This window comes from Pantherophis guttatus, chromosome 1, assembly GCF_059756535.1.
Source record: "Pantherophis guttatus breed Tessera chromosome 1, ASM5975653v1, whole genome shotgun sequence".
In the NCBI taxonomy this organism is placed as follows: Eukaryota; Metazoa; Chordata; class Lepidosauria; order Squamata; family Colubridae; genus Pantherophis; species Pantherophis guttatus.
This window is the reverse complement of record NC_142063.1, coordinates 91528648-91548724: the sequence shown is the minus strand read 5'-3', so window position 1 is coordinate 91548724 and position 20077 is coordinate 91528648. Positions and strand designations below refer to the sequence as shown.

The following is a 20077-nucleotide window of genomic DNA, read 5'->3' as shown; positions in this document are numbered from 1 at the left end:
TAGATAACCTTTGATGCTTTGTGTAAAAGATAGAAAGAACTCTCAGATTATGGCATGCCGTTCATAATAGCTTTGTATTGGGAAGAAAGTTCCAGCTTGCAGACATACAGTGCCTGCTTTAAATCCTTTGTGCTAAATAGCCTTCAAGAGAAGAACTCTCTAGTCTATTGAAGTGTTGGAGCGGCTTGTAAAAATAAATGTCTCATGTACTGATATTAGAGCAACATGATTTTGCAAACTGATTTTTCCCCTTTCCATTACTTTTAATAAGTATGGTTTGAGTTAAAAGCAGCTGGGTCCTATGCACGTTTATTCCTGTAAAATTCCCATTGATTTCAGTCGCTCTCATTGCTTGGGAATCCTAGTCCACAAAATTGGAGCCAAAAGGCTTTCCAAGAAAATGTCACAATAAAAAAAGCAAGCTTTCCAAATGTGCTGTCCAACTTTAACTCGTGATTTTATAGTACAGCATGTTGCATTTAATTGTAATGGGTAGTCATGAGTGGCACATGAGACAAAAACGCAAGAAAATTTAATAAAGTTCATTTTCCAAAAAACAATTTAATCTCAGGAATATCATCTAACATGAATCTTAATTCTTTTAAACACATACATCTCTCAATCTTTGAATTATTATATAACACCAGACCTCCAACTCTTGGATCAAGAAAAGCTTAAGTGTGTGTGCAGTAATCCGTAATTTCTGCCTTCTAAATTGATGTATATGTTATTACAGGTAGTCCTCTACTTACAACTACAATAGAAGCCCAAAATTACTGTTGCTAAGTGAGACAATTGTTAAGTGAGTTTTGCCTCAGTTCGCAATCTTTTTTGCCATAGTTGTTAAGTGTACCACTGCAGTTGTGAAGTTACTAGCATGGTTGTTAAGAGAATCTGGATTCCCCATTGATTTTGCTTCTCAGAAGGTCGCCACAAGACATAAATATGAGTCAGTTGCAAAGCTTCTGAATTTTGATCATTTAACCATGGGGACCCTGCAACAGTCACAAGTATGAAAAATAGTCATAAGTCACCTTTTTCAGTGTTGTTGTAACTTTGAACGGTCACTAAATGAACCATTGTAAGTCAAGGACTGCCTATATTTGGAACCTTGCTAAATTGCTTTTTCTCCTGGGTTTGTTTGTTTGCTTGTTTGTTTGTTTGTTTGTTTGTTTTAGATTTATTTAAGGCAACAAGATAAAACTGCAAGTATCAGCCAAAATGTCCGTATTGCCAAAATGTGTCTCATTGACCTGGCAGGATCCGAACGTGCCAGTGCCACAAAGGCCAAAGGAGCTGTCTTAAGAGAAGGAGCAAATATAAATCGGTCACTGCTTGCTCTTGGCAATGTTATTAATGCCCTCGCAGACCCAAAGGTCAGTAATAACTTCCTTCCAATCCCCAGCAATGTTTCTATTAGATTTCACATTGGTCAGTTATGTGGTGAGCTGCACAATCCTATGTGTCTTTATTCATTGAGGTTATAGTTGTTTGCATGCTGCATAGTTGAGAGGGTCTAGGCACGAGTCCTACTTTCGACAGTGGAGTTTCCTTATGCCTATTCAAAGAGAGAATTAATGACATATCTATCATTATTGTATCTGGAAATGTGCTCTCATTTTTTAGTTAGTTGAGAAGGCTGAACTGAAAAAATAACTAGCATAGGATGACAACTAAAAGGACATTCTCCCACGTCCTGGAAGGAACTCCCCAAATTAGTTCCAAACCACACACAATTTTTACCAGACATACATCCTGATTGTCACATATTTGCAAAGAGAAAGAAGGTTGATTCTATGCTTGCATTGGGAATCTGGGCCAGAGGTTTTCTTTATGCCAACATATGTGGACACAAGACGCCCCTAACAGCACAATCTAGCATACAAAGATTCACTCACATTGCCTCTCTCACAGTGAATCTTGTTGCAATTTTATTTATAATGCTAATTTTTCTATTACTGGTAATTCACATTTTTGAGGCAAGGCAAACCTGGGTATATCCTTTTTGCAAGCAATGTTTTGGAACAAGCAGGAAAGGGGCGGGAGAAACATCTTTTTGAACTTATTAAACTTGTTAAAGCAACCCCCTCTTTTCTCAGGTACACACCTAAATTGTTCCTGACTGTTCGTGCCCTTTGCTGAGAAAAATACAAAATAAAGTAATAGGCAGCATTATAATAATGTGGCTGTTTTAATGATGAAATTCTTTAAAAATAAAATAAAAATGATAAAAGCAGTCTCTGGAGAGAGATCTAAAATGATGTAAATATTGTACTAAGGCACAGCTAATTAAGAATGTGTCTAAACAAGTCTGGAAATTTTTTTAGGATAAGTTTTATGTCAATTTTTCAAATGAATTACTAGGAGGTGTAGGCAGGCAGATCTTAACACCAGCATAAACAGGCCGCCCAAAAGAAATCTATAGAAAAGTAGCAAATTTATCAAGTCAGGTCAAATTGGTCAGGAGACAGAGAAGGTAACCAGAAATCAAAGTCCAAGTTAATCAAGTAAGTCAGAATGGCAAGACAGGTAGGTAGGTACATAATTTCTAATAATTTGATCAGAACATTTTATATATACACATGCACACACTTTGGAGGGCCAAGTTCCTTTAAGCTTTACCTGCGCCCATTACTTCAGAGAAGTTGGGCCAGATAGCCCTGCATTTCAAGGCTGTTTATCTTGCTGGGCTTCCACATGATGGCACTGTCTCTCTCTAAAATTTATGTCTTGCAGTTCTGGTTGGCACACTGCCTAGGTTGTTGGAAAGGGATCTGGTTTAGGTTGTATACCAAGATTTAGGTCTCTACCTCTGGGCACTAAACTTCCACATTTTCCCCTGAATCTGAGCTGGACATCCATGATTTCAGTTTCCAACATCCAGGCCTGGCTGATGAGAGATATAGTCCAACACAGATGGAGTACCATATGTCTAAAATATTTGTTAACAATAAAAATGTTTATTAATGAAGGCATGCTATTGAAGCAATTAAGAGAAAAAGTGCTATAGTTAGAAATTATGACCAAAAATAAAAGCTAATATACTGCAGGCTGTCAGATATCTCTCTACCTATCCCCGCCACCTGGAACAGGCTGAAAATGGAGTGCGCGGAGGCCAAAAACGGGACACGCGGAAGCAGCGATAGGTGGCGGTGGCAATCCCTGCAGCCTGGAATAGCTGATAGGCGATATTCCGGGAGGCCAATCCAACTGCCAGTCAGCCGCTTGTGCTAAATCAGGCAGTGCTGAAGCTGACCAGACTGTTTGCTGCAAGGAGGCAAATTGCTGGGAGGCAGAGGCAGATTTTTTCTTGTTTTCCTCCCCAAAAGTTAGGTGCATTTTATAGTCCGAAAAATACGGTAATTTTCCTTAATTTACAGGATTATTATAAGACAATTTATTGTCATTTGACAAACTTTAAATTAAGATACTTTATGGGAAATATAGTTGTTCATGTTGGAGTGCCTGAAACCTGTTAATTACCTACATTATGACAAAAATTCTAAATATTGTGGAGATAAAGGCTGAGAAGTTTAATGTTTAATCACAAAAATATGCCATTAAAACTTATTTTAATGAATCTAGTGACAGATTCACAAAACATACATTAGTGCTGTTATGACTGTTCTTTTCATATACAGAATGAATTAACAAAATTGAAGAAGTAGAACTATTAACAATTAGGGAAATAAAAAAATTGCCAACAGTAGAATAAAATCCCTGATTTAATAGAAATTATTAACAAAAATGCACAATTATAATAGAAAAATCTAATGTATGTCATGATTTAAATAAATAATTTTGCTATCAATTATTATTATTGTATTTGAAGAAGCTTTGGGCACCCCACATCATGTGATGGAATTACTGATGTGAAGTGCAGTTTAGTTATCTGCAGTACAGGACTTTTGTTTGCACACATATTTCCATGGAAACTAGAAACTAGAATTTGTTTTTAAAATGTATACAGTCATTCATCTTTCAACCAACTTTGGGTGATTTCCAAAGAATGCTGATAGTGTGAGGTTGCTGTTCACATGGAAGTGTTTATGTGTAAACCGCATCAGTTGCCCTGCACCCATGGACATCTAGCAGTTAGTGACATTCAGCTGCCCTGCACCCATGAACATCTAGCAGGTTAGTGACATCACAGCTACAGGGTGTTCACCATTCTTCACATATTCAGGTCTACTTGGAAATATATCAGGACTACTGTGAAAACTGGAATTATGACTTTGTAGCTGATGTGCCCAGCAGTTGTTACAAAAGTGTTGTAGACCCATTTTAGTCCTCCACTCATTACAGATTGCTGCTATAATTTTCCTGTATAATTAACAATAAGGAAAGAAATAGAGAAGTAGCTGTTGTTGACTTTTACTATAGAAAGACCCAGGAAGAGAAGACTGCTGGAAGAGTAGATGGACTTACTGGTTCCATCCTAACATTTTTCATTTCAAGAATTTAGGAATATAACTTACTAACTTTTGATTTAATTAGAAGGAAAAAAAAATCTAGTACAGAATGGTGAGGATCAGCCAGGTGTTGTAAACAAGCAATTTTTTAAAAAGATTTTATCACCTATTGCAAAATGTGCAATATGGAACAGCTGTTCGACGTAGGTCTTGGTCTAAAGCCAAAGTAATCTTAGCAAGCTATTAAACACTTCATGTCTTGTGCTGGTTTGTTTTTTCCCAGAGAAAGAATCAGCATATTCCCTATCGGAATAGTAAGCTTACTCGTTTACTGAAAGACTCTCTTGGAGGAAATTGTCGCACTATCATTATAGCTGCTATTAGTCCTTCCTCTTTGTTCTTTGATGACACATACAACACTCTTAAATATGCCAACCGAGCCAAAGACATCAAATCCTCAGTAAGTAAACACTGTTTCAAAATTCTTTATTTATAATAGCAACTTATGTACATTTTTATGCACATGGATGAGTATATCTTTTTTGCTTCTTACTTTAAAATAGCACAGTGGTCAACCTGTAATGTTTATTTGCTAGAGTTTATATGTCACTATTCCCAAAAGATTTACAGATATGAGAAGGTTCAAAGCAAATAAAATAATAATGTCTAATTAAATTAGTTAAATAGCCCTGGTAATCAGGGAAAAATTGGGAGAGAGGGCTTCTTAACAGGAAGAGTTCACTCCTTATAACAATTTGTCCAGTGAGTCTCTAGAAAAGCTACTTTTAATAGTTGTTCTTCCGTTCCTGGTTGTCCATTCTTTCCTTCCACCATAACATCCAAATAGTTCCTTGACATTCAAGATTCCACTTGATTTCTTCTCCACCACCCACTCAGTGTAATTCTCTGCCTTTCCAAAGAATTTATTCAATCCTGTGGGCAACTGGATTTGGCCACTTGTATTTTGTGCTTTTTTTTTCACTTTGTTTCTAACGGTTAGCTGGTTTTAAGATAAGTTTTACCAAGAATTCCTTAAGAAGCACTGATAGAAAAGGTGAATATACCAACTACATCACAATTAATATAGAAGAAGGTGATACTAACTTTTTTATCCATCCCTCCATAGATAAAGAGCAATGTTGTAAGTCTGGATAGCCATATAAGCCAATATGTTAAGATCTGTGAACAACAAAAGAAAGAGGTATGCCTGCTGTTATTGTTGTTAATTATTAGTATTTTAAAAAAATGTAGAATAAAGAATTAAGTATTGATAGTAATTATTATGCATTAAAATAACTATTGTACCTCAACATTGAAGAAAAACGGGTTTCAGAAATATAATAATAAAAGCTTTAAAAATTGTTTTACAAATATAAAATTAAAAAAGATAATGTGTGCCAAGTTCCTCCTTTTTTATATAACTACTTACTGTTTCAGATTTTAATGCTGAAAGAGAAACTGAAAGCATACGAAATGGGGAAAATATCTGTTCCCAGTAATAAAGATACAGCAATAAGTACAAATCAGCAGCAAGTTGAAATATCAAGGTAGTATTTATGATTATTTCTTTTTTATATGTACAGTTTTTATACAACTCATACTTACATGTTTTCCTGGGATAATGAAGCATATAAATGCTTCTTTTGTTTCTATCTTTGTCCCTGAACAGCACAGTAATGTGCCTCGCTATTCTATATAACAGAAGCCTCATCTTATACCAGGATATGTGGTGCTGGCTATCAGATTGGCTGGCTTCAAAAATGGGTGAGATCAGTTCATAGAAGTTGTGGGGATCAATGGCTATTAGCCTTGATGGGTGTGTGACTTGTTTCCGAAGGCCATATACTAGGAGCCAGCTGGGCAGTTTGTGATAACAGATTGCTGGACTTGCTTGGACAGGTGTCCAATCCATTAGATCACTGTTTACGTTCTTATATTAACCCATATTCCTGTAGTACTAATTGGTGATCCCATCATTACCCAAAACTTCATTTCCCAAGTTTGCAGGAAGCTGCTACTCATTAAATATGATAAACCAACCTAAACTCTAGATTCACACCACATAAAGAAACTGCAGTGTAGTTGCCTATTGTGGCTTTATCATAATGTGCAAATTACAACCATTACCACTGTTTTTCTTGATTGTATTAATAACATAAAGTTCATTATTTCCAATGTTCACTCAGTGGTACAGATTGAATCTCTGTCCCAGAGACTAACAGTTTGGCAATTTCAGTGATTTGAACCAATATGACTCCTTATTTAAACAGTTATATTGGTTTCTGATTTATTTCCAGGATTAATTCAAAGCCATATTTTTAAAGTTGTTTACCCCTGGGAGTAGATGGGGCACCATCTTCTCCTATAGGTCCTTCACATGTGTTGCCCTTTTCTATTTTTGGGGTTTAGGACTCCCTTTCAAGGAATTTTTATCTTTTTTCCTTTTTATCAATTTCAATCACATTGTAAATACCTTTCTTTATAAGAAGGCTATTGCACTTAATTCAGGTGAAAATAATTTTAATGGTTTACTTGATTAATATACTAGTATTCTTTTCTTTTATTTGTATATGGATTATAATGTTTCAATATTTAATATGCTTTAATTGCTGCAGCCTGTTCTGAGGAAAAATGTAACTGAAATGTGTTTTTAAAAGATGGTCCTTTGAATTTCTAGAAATCTAATGGAAAAAATAGTAGCAGAAATGCACAAGGAAAATAAGCTAGTAAATTCAGGGCCAGGCATTTTGAGGGATTAAAAATGCGACTTCTTCAGATTTTTTTTTTCGTCAGTCAGAATTCAAAATTCTTCTTTTAGCCAGGCATAGAAACATAATTTTGTCTTAGCAGCAACATTTTGTGTCTATTTTTTTCAATTTTTTAAAAAATAGTTATTTCAAAGTGGGAGTTTTTAAAATGCCATAATAGAGATTGTGCGTGGGTGATTTTACTATTTAAAGAAATAATCAAAGACTTCTTTAAAAAGGATAAAAATACATTAGAAAATTATGTGGGGTAAAAATGTATATAATGAGGCAACTTTTGTCACTTTTTTTTTTTTTTTGAATAATAAACACATTAGTAATTTTACTTGTTATATTTCTGAGATGTTTTAACTAGAGCTGTGGTAACTCCATATATAGAAATAATCCCAAAGGGAGGATCATAGGAACTAATTATTATGTGTGAAACATCTCAGTTTTTACAATAAAACCTCCCCATGGTAACCAGCATTTTAATACTCCACTTACAGGGTCTAATCTTTCTGTTAAAAACAGTTAATAAAGACAGAACTGTTAAAACGTAATAAATCAAAGTTCTTAAATGTTTGGGGTTTTTTTCCTCAATCGAGGCTTTGAGTTCTTAGAACTTTTACACCCAGTTCTCTGCTTTCTTACAAATGGTACTGTGCAGTAATCCCATCTTTAAATCCATGGTTTATCTTTAGGGGAGTTTTATGGCCCTGGGATAATATTCCAAGGATCAGTGCACTGGTTGGATTTCCGCCTCAGAAAGGAAAATTCAGGCTTAAATTATCCCTTTAGATTCCCTCCCAAACTTTAAGGCTGGAGTTTACCAACGTCAGAAACCTTAATTTTGGAAAAAACCCTCAAATGAGGTATGAGAGAGCAGGCTGGCAAGCCTGAAGGTACATTATGTAAATTATTTTTTTCCATTACATCCTACATGACCTGGCCAAATGTATTTCATTATATGCAATGAGGAGATACTCCCACTCGTCAATAAAAGAAGAGACTTCCATTACTTGCATCCAGCAGGATTGCTGCAGGAACAACTTTAGTGTACACTGGAGTAGAAAATTAGATTGCTCTTTCATATATATTTTTTTAAAATTGTATAAATATTATCCATTTTTTTCACCTTCAAGAAGGTAACTTCTTAGAAGGAAAAGTGCGATATATAGCACATTCACCTTCAGTTAGGTTATCTGGCCCCGAAGAGAATCTTAAAATGATAATCCTCAATAACATCATTACTTGAGGATTTTCATTTCCAATTTCATACCTTACATAATTTCTAACTTTAAAAAGTTGAATGGTCTTCATAGGCTGGGTGGGACATTATTTAAAAAAGTGTCAACAGCTGACAATAGGTTCTTAATATTAAGTTAGGTTATGAAAGAAATGGCTTGTTAGCCTTGAATAGATGTCAAAAGTGGTAATTAATACTTGATCTTCATTGTATGCCTCCTGAGAAAACAAGTGTCTGCCTGAAACTTGGAAACTTTATTATATATCACAATGATATTAGCCAATGATGTTTAAACCAAAACTTTTTTTTAGAAACAGCAGAAGGTGTAATGCAATTTCTTTGTTTCCCCAAATATGTGCTTTTTTTTAACTGGTTTCATTGATATAAATGTTTGGGACAGGTTAAAAGAAATTTTGAAGTGTGTGTTTGCAAATCGAGAGGAAATCAGGAAAGAGTTCCTCAAGCTTGACTTACAACTAAAAGAAAATGGCCTTAAAACACATTATCAGAAACATTGCCACGAACAAGTTGAAATAGTATGTTCCTGCTCACCAGAGAGACTGGAAAAGGTAAGCAATTTATACAACAGATCTGCTATCTTTCTATGTTTTTGAAATGTTAGTATATTTAATATTGGAAAGTTTGGTGTAGTGGTTAAGGCATCAGGCTGGAAACTGGGATATGGTGAGTTCTAGTTCCACCTTAGGCACAAAGCCAACCGGGTGACGTTGGGCCTGTTGCACTCTTTCAGCAATAGCATTTAGACTTCACAGTGCTTTACAGCTCTCTCTAAGCGGATTACAGAGTCAGCATATTGTCCCCAACAATCTGGATCCTCATTTTACTGATCTTGGAAGGATGGAATACTGAGTCAACCTTGAGCTGGTGAGAATTGAACTGCCAAACTGCTGGCAGTCAGCAATCAACAGAAGTAGCCTGCAGTACTGCATTCTAACTACTGAGCCATCACGGTTTTTAGGAAGCAGGCAATGGGACGCCAGTTCCAAAACATTCTTGCCAAGAAAACTACAGGAAGTTGTCCAGATAGTTGCCAGGAGTCAACACTGCTTCAAACGGATCCACCTCCAAAAAAACAAAAATAAAAAAATATCCCTCAGAACGTGTGGCTATCCCAAATCCCCAAAATAGATTCCGCAGGAGCGCCTCCATAACAGACAAAGAAGAGAACAATAAACGAAGCAATGTTGTCGTTCCATATGTTGCAGGATTATCGGAAAAGTTCAGGAGGATCTTCAGCCAACGCAATATACATGCACACTTCAAACCCAAAAATACACTAAGGCAGAAGCTTATCCACCCAAGGGTAAAATATCCAAACAAACTAAGCAACATGGTATATACAGTACAATCCAGTGAGCCATATGCAGATCTGTACATTGGGGAAACAAAACAACCACTTCATAAATGCATGGCACAACGTAGGAGAACAAACCCATCAGGACAAAATTCAGCAGTCCATCTGCATTTAGAAGACAAAAGCCACTCTTTCGAAGACAGCAAAGTCCACATTTTGGACAGAGAGGACTGCTAGTTTGAAAGAAGTCAAAGAGGCCACCTATGTCAAAATTGAACAGCACTCTCTCAACTGAGGGGGAGGGATACAACGTCATCTATCTCCGGTCTACAACACAGTCCTTTCAACAGTTCCAAGAAGGCTCCACACCCATTTGCACTACTCAGGTGACCCTGACAACACAGATAAATCTCCAGGTGGCCTCAACGACTCTAAAAGAATGCAAATGACCAGCTGTCTGCAAGGAGTATAAATTCCTCCATTCCCCATCATCCAGTCAGAGCTGAAGAAGCTTCTTGGACGAGAAGCAAAATGTCTTAAAAGAAAAACCAGAAAAGTCCAGTTGCCTCTTGACAAAGCACCTTTGGGACAACTGACCTGGATGACTGAGGATCTCCACAGACACCCCACTCTAAAGTATATTCTGAGTCGGGGGCTCTGCTTGCTGTACCCATATAACATTTTTCTTTCTTATCACATTTTTCTTTTTTATTTATTAGATAAAGGAGGTCATTCATATAAATATCCACACAGATAGTTTGTGTAAAAAGCAAACTGTAAAATAATTACAAAATTAATGTTTCAAAAGTAGGAAAAAACACCCTTGGATTTTACAATTATTTGGAAGGTTGATGCTTTAAACAGACAAATCAATGTTTGGGCAATTCTGTTGTTGCACAGAATTTATGAAATGTTATTTTCTTTTTGTGGACGTTTGGTCATTTTCTTTTGAAGTACTCTGGACTTTTAACTTTTAAATTGGAATTTAAAGCAAAATTTCAGATATCTTGCTAATTATGCAAGATTATGGCTACTGTTACCCAATGCTTCCTTGCATTCAACATGTAGTCCGCTTGGGTTGTCTTTCTTGCCAGTCCATGTAAAATCAAAGTTGATGAGATTCTGATCCTAGCTTTGTTTCTTACTGGTCATGGAGCTTAAATTCTGAAAACTTGTCTCATGAGAAGCATCACTAACACCATTGCGATCTACTTTCCTTTTTCTGTTCCAATTTCTATTGGCAGTGCTACTTGTCCTAGATTTTAGACAATGAATCACATGGGGAAAATATTAGGTCTAATCAAAAAAATAAAAAGTAATATTCATCTATCAGAATGAGTATTGATGGCATGGATTTTTCCCATTGTCAGTGCCTAGGTGTGAAACTACTTCTTCTTGCCTACTTCAGGTATGTTTACACCAAAGGGATTTGAAGCTGTGGTCAAGCAGTGCAATTGTAATTTTTTAAAAAATTCATCCCCTCACAGTTCGGTACAATTTACTCTTATAAGTAAGTGCTGCGTTGTTAAGCAGACTTCTTGCAGAACTGTCCACAGTGTGGAAATAATCACTGTGATCATTCTTACAGTTAGGAATGTTTGCCAGAGATTATTAGGACAGGCAGTGAGGGAGTCAAGTTTTGTTTCTGTGCATGTGATGAAAGCAAGGCAACGAGCAGCCTCCCAAGCGGAACCCTTGCAAATGTTGGTGACAATATAGAGACAGCCCTCATTTACTGTAACAAACATAATTGGGGCAGGCAACTTGGCTGTTAAGCAAATCGGTTACTAAGTAGAACCGTTACTTTGTTTACACATTTACTTCAGCTTTCCTCTTGTTTACAAACCTGCAAAGGTTGTAAATCGGAGGACTGGTCACAAAAGTTTCTTTCTCATCCTCAATGGAACGGTGAACTGTCACTAAATGAGGACTAGCTGTCACCACTGAGAAGAGAAGAGCAGCATCAAGACAGGAATTGGGGGGGGGGAGGTTGAGTGTATTTGACTACTTTTTCCCCCTTTTAACCTGCTGTCCTCACAAAACCCATTTAAGTCTGCAGAACCCAGCCTGAAAAAAACTCTCTCTCTCTCTCTCTCTCTCTCTCTCTCTCTCTCTCTCTCTCTCTCTCTCTCTCTCTCTCTCCTTTGTCTCTCATTTAAACTCTCAGTATTCTTCTCTGTCTGTGGGTCTTTCGAAAGGTATCCCCCAAGTCAAACTGCATTTTTACTCTCTGCTATTCTGCAATTCAATCCTCTTAGCAATTTGCTGCTCTTATTAATTTCATTTAATAGCAAGTCTTCAATAACTGCAAAGAAAAAAAGGGAGGGGCTTATGGTCAAGCTGCTTGTTTTTATTGGGTATACATGCAAAGATTTTTGTCTCCTTGTTTTTTAAAACTATATTAATATTTTTATTTTGATCAGATAAAATGTATTCTCTGAAAAAACAATAAGGATCAAGCAGTTTATATGCAGATTGCAATTTGCTATTCCTCTGTTTGTTTACAGTGGTAACCCGTTACATTTCTTATATTATAGGCAACTGGCAGACTTGATCACCGGCTTGCTTTACTTAAAAGTCGCCGTTTGCATCTAGAAAAGAAAAAAGAAGAGGAAGCTAAAAGTTTTGAGGACAACACAAATTGGTTGCATAGGTTGGAGAATGAAATGCGCCTGTTGGGTCAAGATGGTCATATTCCTCCAGTAAGCTGCTTCATTCTTTTGATTTATTGTGTCTCAGCAGTAAGTTATTTATAGAATGTATATGCTGCCAACTTCATACATACTCCATATTCCATACATAGTGATTTATTAAATATATAATAATCAAACATGCATAATAAATCTGGAAAAACTATCAGCATCACCAAAATGTTCCTGTCAAGAACAACATCATAGCATCAATATAAACAACATTCCTGTACCTATCAGAAATAACAGTATAAAATAACTATTATTAAGAGCAGGTGTAATATTAACCAAACTTAGCTGATCTTTATCCTGCACTGCATATATTTTTCAAGGGAAGAAAATCAACCTCTTACAACCACAGAAAGCAAGCATTTTTCCACTTATAAATTGGATGTAAACCATTAGTTATAAACAATCATAGGCTTCCATGACTGACTCTAATCACAGCTGTATTTACTTATCCTGAGGATTCTTGCAATGCTGAGTTAGACAAGTTTACTGTCAGAATTTGATGTTACTTTTTGGTTATAGTACAGAGTAACCCTCTGCTTATAATACATATGGGTTTCAATAGTAATTCTGTAATAACATCCTGCAAAGGAGCGGGTGGACATCTTCCAACTGTATACTGTATTTTTTTTATTCTAAGTGATTTTATTTTATTTTTTTAAGTTTAAAAGTGTCTATTATTATATGAATCACTAATTAGTGAGGGACAAGAAAAGTCAGAGCATTGGAACAAATCCCATTGATCAGCAGATTGAAGTAATGCTGGTGTTTTGGATAAGGCATTCTTGAACATGGATACTTGGCTGTAGATTATGAGCATTTATTATATTTGACATAATGAAATAAGCTTCCAATGGGGTCAAATTAATGAAATAAAATTGCAATCCATCCTGTATTAACCAATGTTTAGTCATTGTGACTTTTTATTTATCATGTTAGACCAAACCTTCCCGTCTGTGCCTATATCATATATACAATGCCAGCAGGCAAAGCTACGCCACTGATTCATGTATTGAGCTTATCCTTATTTTTGTAACGTGAATAGAATTTGAATGTTTCCTCTTGAAATAGCCATCAAAGTAAAGAACTCCTGGTTTCATGATTGGAAAGCAATGCACTTTGAATGTAGGAATTCTCTCTGCATTCTTTTCTACATGCCAATAACTCTTTTCCATGAAAGTCCAATGCATTTGACTTCTAACGGTGTCTGTTTAGAAATAACAAAATATGCAAACTTGGGGTGGGTGTGTGGGCAGCACACTGAAATTTACTGCTTAATTGAAGATAAAATGGTGTTTCTTATATACTGGTCTATAATTCAAGAGTTGGTTTTGAAAATAAATCTGAAAGAAAACAAACAGAGGAATATAAATTATTGAAAATAAGACAAGATCTTTTGAGTCAGTTACTAGAATCTGGTTTTCAATATTCAATATTCAATCTGAATATTTCACCGATTATTCAAAACAGTAGCTGTTTTAGTTAACTATGACTTATACTTTTGCAGATACTCAGTTTTGTGTGTATGTGTGTGCTTGTGATGCAGTAAAAACAAAATGCTGTGTTATCAATATTATGAACATTCAGTAAAATACTGTTTTGTTTAGCTATTTGAAAAGATTGCATTAGGATAGTTTTGAACTTGATTGAATAACAGTTGACTATGGGCTGATTTGCACTAAAACAAAATGTAACCACTCTAATGATGACTGGCTTTTGGGACTGAAATATTTTTTATTTTAGGTCTTAGCAGTTTCACAAAGGTGAAAATGGCAATAATAAACTTTGCAAAAATTATGGGCTTCTGTTGCTTCTTTAATTTGCCTCTCCCACCCTTGTCCAAAAGTACTAACTTTTATAGTGAAGAAAGGGGGCCTTTCCTGTTGAATTTTAGCACAGAAGTGGTTGGGCAGACTGCAAGTTAGGGTACTGGACAGAAGGAATAACCTTGAGGAACAAGGGGAAAGCTGTAATTAAGAGAACTGTTAGATAAAAGAAATTTGATTCAGCAGCAGAAATGTAATTTGAAAAAGCATCTCACACTTGTCTCTCCCTAGTCTTCACAAAGTTAACAGAAGTTAACAGGAGGGGAGATTTGCAAGACTGATGTCAGTTCTTCAAGGTAGACCAGAGTAGGAAACCAATGTCATGAATGCTAATTCTCTTTTTATTTTAAGATTAAGTAATAGAATCTTACAAATATGAATGTGCCTCTCCCCACCCTACCTTTTATCTTTGTGAGAACTAGGGAGAATCAAGTCTTGGTTGAAGTTTTTCCTGTTCTTCAAGGTTAGTTAACTTATTACAATTAGAAGCCAGATGTGGCCCACAAGTCATAGGTTTGCCTACTTGTGCCTACTGTAGCAGAAGGTCTTAATGGAAACTTGGGAATGTTATTCATCAACCAAAGGAAAGAAATGAAAGCATGGGATAGCTGCTCTCCTTGAGTGGTTCTCAATTGGCTTCATGTATCATGTAAACCAGGCATATAGTGGACTCAAATGCTAACATTTGCTATTCATGGAAAGGTAAAAGATGCGTGCAATCGGAAGAAAAGCCGAAACATAAAATATAAGAAAAAAAGAAGCAAGTTGCATTCTTGAAACAGTATTTTCCATATAATAGTCTTTAATTAAGGTTATGCATTTTGTCACTCTTTAACTGGTCAGCGGGTTTCAGCGTCTAGAAACATGCTAATAAATAGAAAGCACAATAGTTATGATTTTTTTTAAATGCTAAAAATTCTAAAGTATAGTCTTATTGTATGCATGATTGTCCTGCCCTCAGGAACAGGCATCTTCCCCTCTCCCAAATCTGAGGAGCCCTATCCCCACTTTCCAAAAAAAAAAAAAAAGAGTTTTTAAGCAGACCTGGGTTAGGGTGAATATCAGAACGTGCATTACTAAAGGAATATTTTGATTCTGTAGTTCTGTTCTTTTTGTTTTTTATGGGTTTATTTTTTTGGTTCTTAGGATGTAGTTTTTTTTAAATATATGCCATTTTGATATTCCTCACAATTAGGGGGCTTATAAATTAATATGTGGTAATAATGCAGGATCCCATCTGGATTGGTCACCAGGGAACTTCTTTCTACTGAGAATTTCTCTCTTCATTCTGGTAGAGAAAAGTTCCCTGAGGATGAGCTCCAGCACGAGTCTGAAAGCTCTGAAGACTAAACCTCTGGTCCTGATGACCAACCCAGATTGGATCCTGCAACATTATCCTCGGACATGTACATTTGCTTTCATTCATGTGGTAATGATGTTTATTTTAACCAAAAAAGATCTCATACCAAAGGGTGTTCTCCAATATTTTTTCATAATTTTCTACCATCAGAGCCAGTACTTCCTCTTGCCTTTGTCTGGATGGTTTCTAGGCATTAGCTCATGGACAGTGTTTTCATTTTTGTCTACTCTCTTGGCCTTCCTTGCTTTCATCAGTTTACACTCATTTTCTTGATAATAATCCAAGATTTAAGATGGTCTTCATCCCAAGAGAAGACTTCTTTTTTGCATTTTTATCTTTAAACATGTTAATTCAATTGTCCTCATAGTTCTTAGCTTTAACCAAATTTAGGCAACTAATATCCACCATTGTTTCTTTGCCATTGACCAGTTTGGCTGAAAATGATGTGAATTGTCAAAAAAAAAAAAAAAATCAAGATATTATCTGGCTTTTGCCTCATATAGGGCTTGCCTGATTTCTCCTAAATTAAGACGTTCTACTATTTGTATAACATTGCACAACTTTCCTTATTATATAATAAGGTTCTGAATTATGTAGAGATGTCTCCTATGGAATGGTCATGAAAGTCCAGTTGGCAGCCACAACTGTATGGTTGATCCTGTGCTTGTTTTTTATGTGTCACAGAGCTTCAACCACAAGGTGTCAGCTGCTTTCTGGACTTTTGATCACGCTCTGTATAACCTTGGAGTCATACCCTTTGTTGAAATAAATGATTTGCATTGTTCTTACAAAAATTGTATTTTGATACTTTTCAGTTGTATAGTGCATAATTTTGATTTCAATTTTAAATTTTTGAAGGATCTACATAGAGATCTGGAGTGTTGTCACTTGAAATTGGAAATTCAGGATTTGAAAACGCAAATTGAATACATGAAAACAATAGCATCCCAACAAGAACACCATTATAAGCAGACAGAAAAGTAAGTCTGTAGTAAAAATGCCTCATTTAATTATATTTTCTATTTAAAAATTATTTTTTATGCCCATATAATCAGTAATTATATTAACTTTCTATTTAAAATGGCAATGGATCATTTAGATAGTTTGCTGCAAAAGTTACAAATGGAGTCAGTCTTATTTTCCTTTTAGAAAATTAACAGCATCCCATACAGAATATTTTTTGCTCCACCTAAATACGCATGAGGCCAAATTCTTTTGCATGTAGTCTAAAAATCATGCCCAACATATTAAACTATGCTATGTGACTATGTATTATAGTCACATGAGACTTACTGTGACTTGGAACTTGTACTTTCAATTATTGTACAGTCATACTTCAGTACTTGACTGCTTCAAAACTCATTCAATTTGGTACTTGACATGTTTTGAAACAGAAATCTTATCCCAGTACTCATCTTTCTGCCGATATTTGATGCGCAAGGTAGAACTTGCTGGCATTGATTGCCACGTGACTCACTAATTCTTCCGGCCTAAATAAAGGCTCACATGGTTAAGTCACATGGTTTGCTCAGTACTTGTCCCTTTTAGTGGAACAAGTTAGCAACGAGTAACAAAGTACCACTGTATTGAGAAAGATGATGTAAATATCCAAGCAGGAAAATAATCATTGTCTTAAATTGGAGTAAACTTCTATGTTTTCCTTTAGATATGCTTCTTAGATGGGATTTATACTGTATGTGTAATGAAAAAAAAGTAATGGAAAGAGGAATTTAAGATAATAAAATGTAATTAGTTGCAGTTAATTTAGTGTTCAAATAATTTTTAAAAATACCCATCAAAATCTTATAATCTCTAATAATTTGAAAATCATTTGAAAATAATAATTTATTTTCCAGAAAACAAGTAAAAATAGTTAATATCCCACCTACTTTTTAATCACAAACTTTAAAATGCCATAAATAACCAAAAGTAGCCTTTTGCAAGAAAGTAGTATACGTGATCTATACTATGATACACGTTTTCCAGCATACATTAATATGAAGAAAGTCAAAGCTTCTGGACTTTTCTATTTCTTTTAACAATTCTGGAACTAATTCCAAAGAAGGCATAACTTTAGCCCTTTCCTGGAATTACTTCAGAAAAAAAATAAAATGGGTTTTGCAGGTGACCCGTGCAATAGCTTAAACCTGATTTTGTTTGGCTCCAAAGTTTTTTCTTAGATAGGATGATCAAAGAACATATATTCTGGCCAACGAGAGAGTCCCACAGAAAGATATGTCCCATGAACAAGAAGCAGCTGCAGGTGATTAACCTATGAAACATTGTATAAGAGTTGATTCTGAAATTGATAGCGATTCAAGAGACAATGTGCAAGTGACCAGCTGCAAACAGTTAGTGAAGAAGCCAACCTCCTTGCCACTTCATCAAAGAGCTGTTAGAGTAACAGAAAACAACTACACTAATGTACACAGCAGTCTATTGGTTCTAAATTGAAAACAGTTTGGCTGCTGACATTTTTGTAACCTCATTCCATCCAACTCAATAAATCTTGCTAAAGAGAACTCTATGAGAATTTTTGCTGGAAAATAATTACTATTGATTTAGGCAGCTGCCAAGGAGGGAGGGAGGAAGAGGAAGGAAGGAGATCTCATCAAATTACCTAACACTTGACATCATTTGTATCTTTTCCTCCTGAATATTTGTATTTCATTTTAATTGTATGTGTGCATGTTTTTATTATTATTAAATAAAATTAATGTGCTGTCACCTAAGATGTTTTCAAGATATTTACAATTTTCTTCTTCTTGTTACAGAATCCTGAATTTTTCGCTTCCAATTTTAATAAAACAGTATATTGCTTTAAAAGGGATGAAGTTAGCCAATGGTGTCATTGAGGACGATTTCAGAGAGTTAAAACAGCTCATTCGCAGAGAGAAAGCTGTAATTTGGGCTGATCAGATTGTTGAAGAAGAATCAGTTGATCAGCCCATGATGTCTGCTGTCATGTCATTTCCACAGCTTGTGAGCTATCGGAATACTCCCTGTAGTAAGTAGCTATATTTTGTATATAAAATGTTGACTTATATTCACAGAAAATGACCTTATCTCAAAAGGTAGATTTACAGTAAAGCCTAACATAACCTAATGGGTATTTTCCTAGAATTTACTGTGGTGTAATCAATTAAATGCAAGGGAGAGAAAATAGGTTTCCAACCTCTCTAGAATCTTTCACAAAATGAATCTTTCCCAATGTTTTCACATTGGCCGAAGCCAGCAGAAGCAGTAGTGTGATAATTGGATAATTAAGTTAGACATCACCGTTCAGCTACATCAGTGTCATGGAGAATACTATTTCTAGTACTGCTATTTCTAGTAATAGTAATATTACTAGTAATTTTTTAATAAATAGTAAATTTCTAGTAATACTAGTAAATTAGTACTATATAAATTAGTAAATTAGTACTATATACTATAAATTAGTACTATATATATAATTAATACTATAAATTAGTAATACTAGTAAATTTCTAGTAATACTATATAGTAATACTATACTATACTATTTCTAGTAATAAAATTTATTTATTAAATTTATTTGCTGCCCATCTCATAATGAAATGACTCTAGGTGGCTACTATTGCTACGACTACTCTGATCTTTATATGCATAGGCACATCACAGCATCCAAATAACTTTTCTGAGGTCTTCATGACTCGTCTACTCTAGTCTCTGACCAATGGTTCATCATTTGTCCAAGAATAATTTGCAGGATGGATATTGAGTTTATCCTTTACCTGAAAATACAGTTATGTGGCAGTATGCCCACACTGCTAAAAATATCAGAATGGTTATTTCCAATTCGGTAATCTAATGGAAATTTCAGGGTATTCTCTTAAAATGTTATTTTCATTTATGAGGTTACTAATCAATTGGGGAAAACAAGTTTTGAATTCCTATACTGTTTTGAATTTGACCCCCAATTGTACCTGATCATTGATGATTTTGGACCAAGCTAAAAGAGGCTCTTTTCCAAACCTTGTGGTATTCTGTTTCTTTTCTCAACACTTAAAATGGCATGAATTAACAAAAACTGTTTTTTTCAAAAAATACATTCTTGAGATGGTCAACATTTGGTGGCTGCGAAAACCCGGCTTATATCTTTAATAAGAAAATGTTTGGGTGGAGATTAATGCAGATCCTCGTTGTAGCTTTTTGGTGTTGGGTTTTTGTTTTGTTTTTTTATAGTTTATAATCTTTTCAAGATGTTGAACAGGAAATAGGCTTTGTGCACAGAGGCTTAAAAAAAATCACCACCTGTTACACAGTGATCATTATTTTTTACTTTTAAATCCGTATTTCACATGCAGCATTATTTAATTGTCAAAGTAACAGAAATATTTCCATTTTTGGGCACCAGACTTTTAATTCATTTAAAACATCGGATGCAAAGTAGAGAACATTGGCTACTGGATCAGGAATTCCCTGCACTCATTCAGTGTGCTCAACATGGA

General features: G+C 35.2%; 1 protein-coding gene across 1 annotated transcript in view; it reads left to right on the top strand.

Moving 5' to 3' along the window:
• The window catches only part of KIF18A (kinesin family member 18A), a 50719-nt gene that overhangs the window by 10404 nt on the left and 20238 nt on the right, over window positions 1-20077 (top strand). Inside the window, exons 6-13 of the mRNA XM_034417212.3 lie at window positions 1179-1376; window positions 4696-4872; window positions 5539-5613; window positions 5850-5959; window positions 8806-8974; window positions 12258-12422; window positions 16464-16585; window positions 18380-18612. Of these exons, the coding sequence (XP_034273103.2) occupies window positions 1179-1376; window positions 4696-4872; window positions 5539-5613; window positions 5850-5959; window positions 8806-8974; window positions 12258-12422; window positions 16464-16585; window positions 18380-18612 (1249 nt within the window). The remainder of the gene's footprint in view (window positions 1-1178; window positions 1377-4695; window positions 4873-5538; window positions 5614-5849; window positions 5960-8805; window positions 8975-12257; window positions 12423-16463; window positions 16586-18379; window positions 18613-20077) is intronic.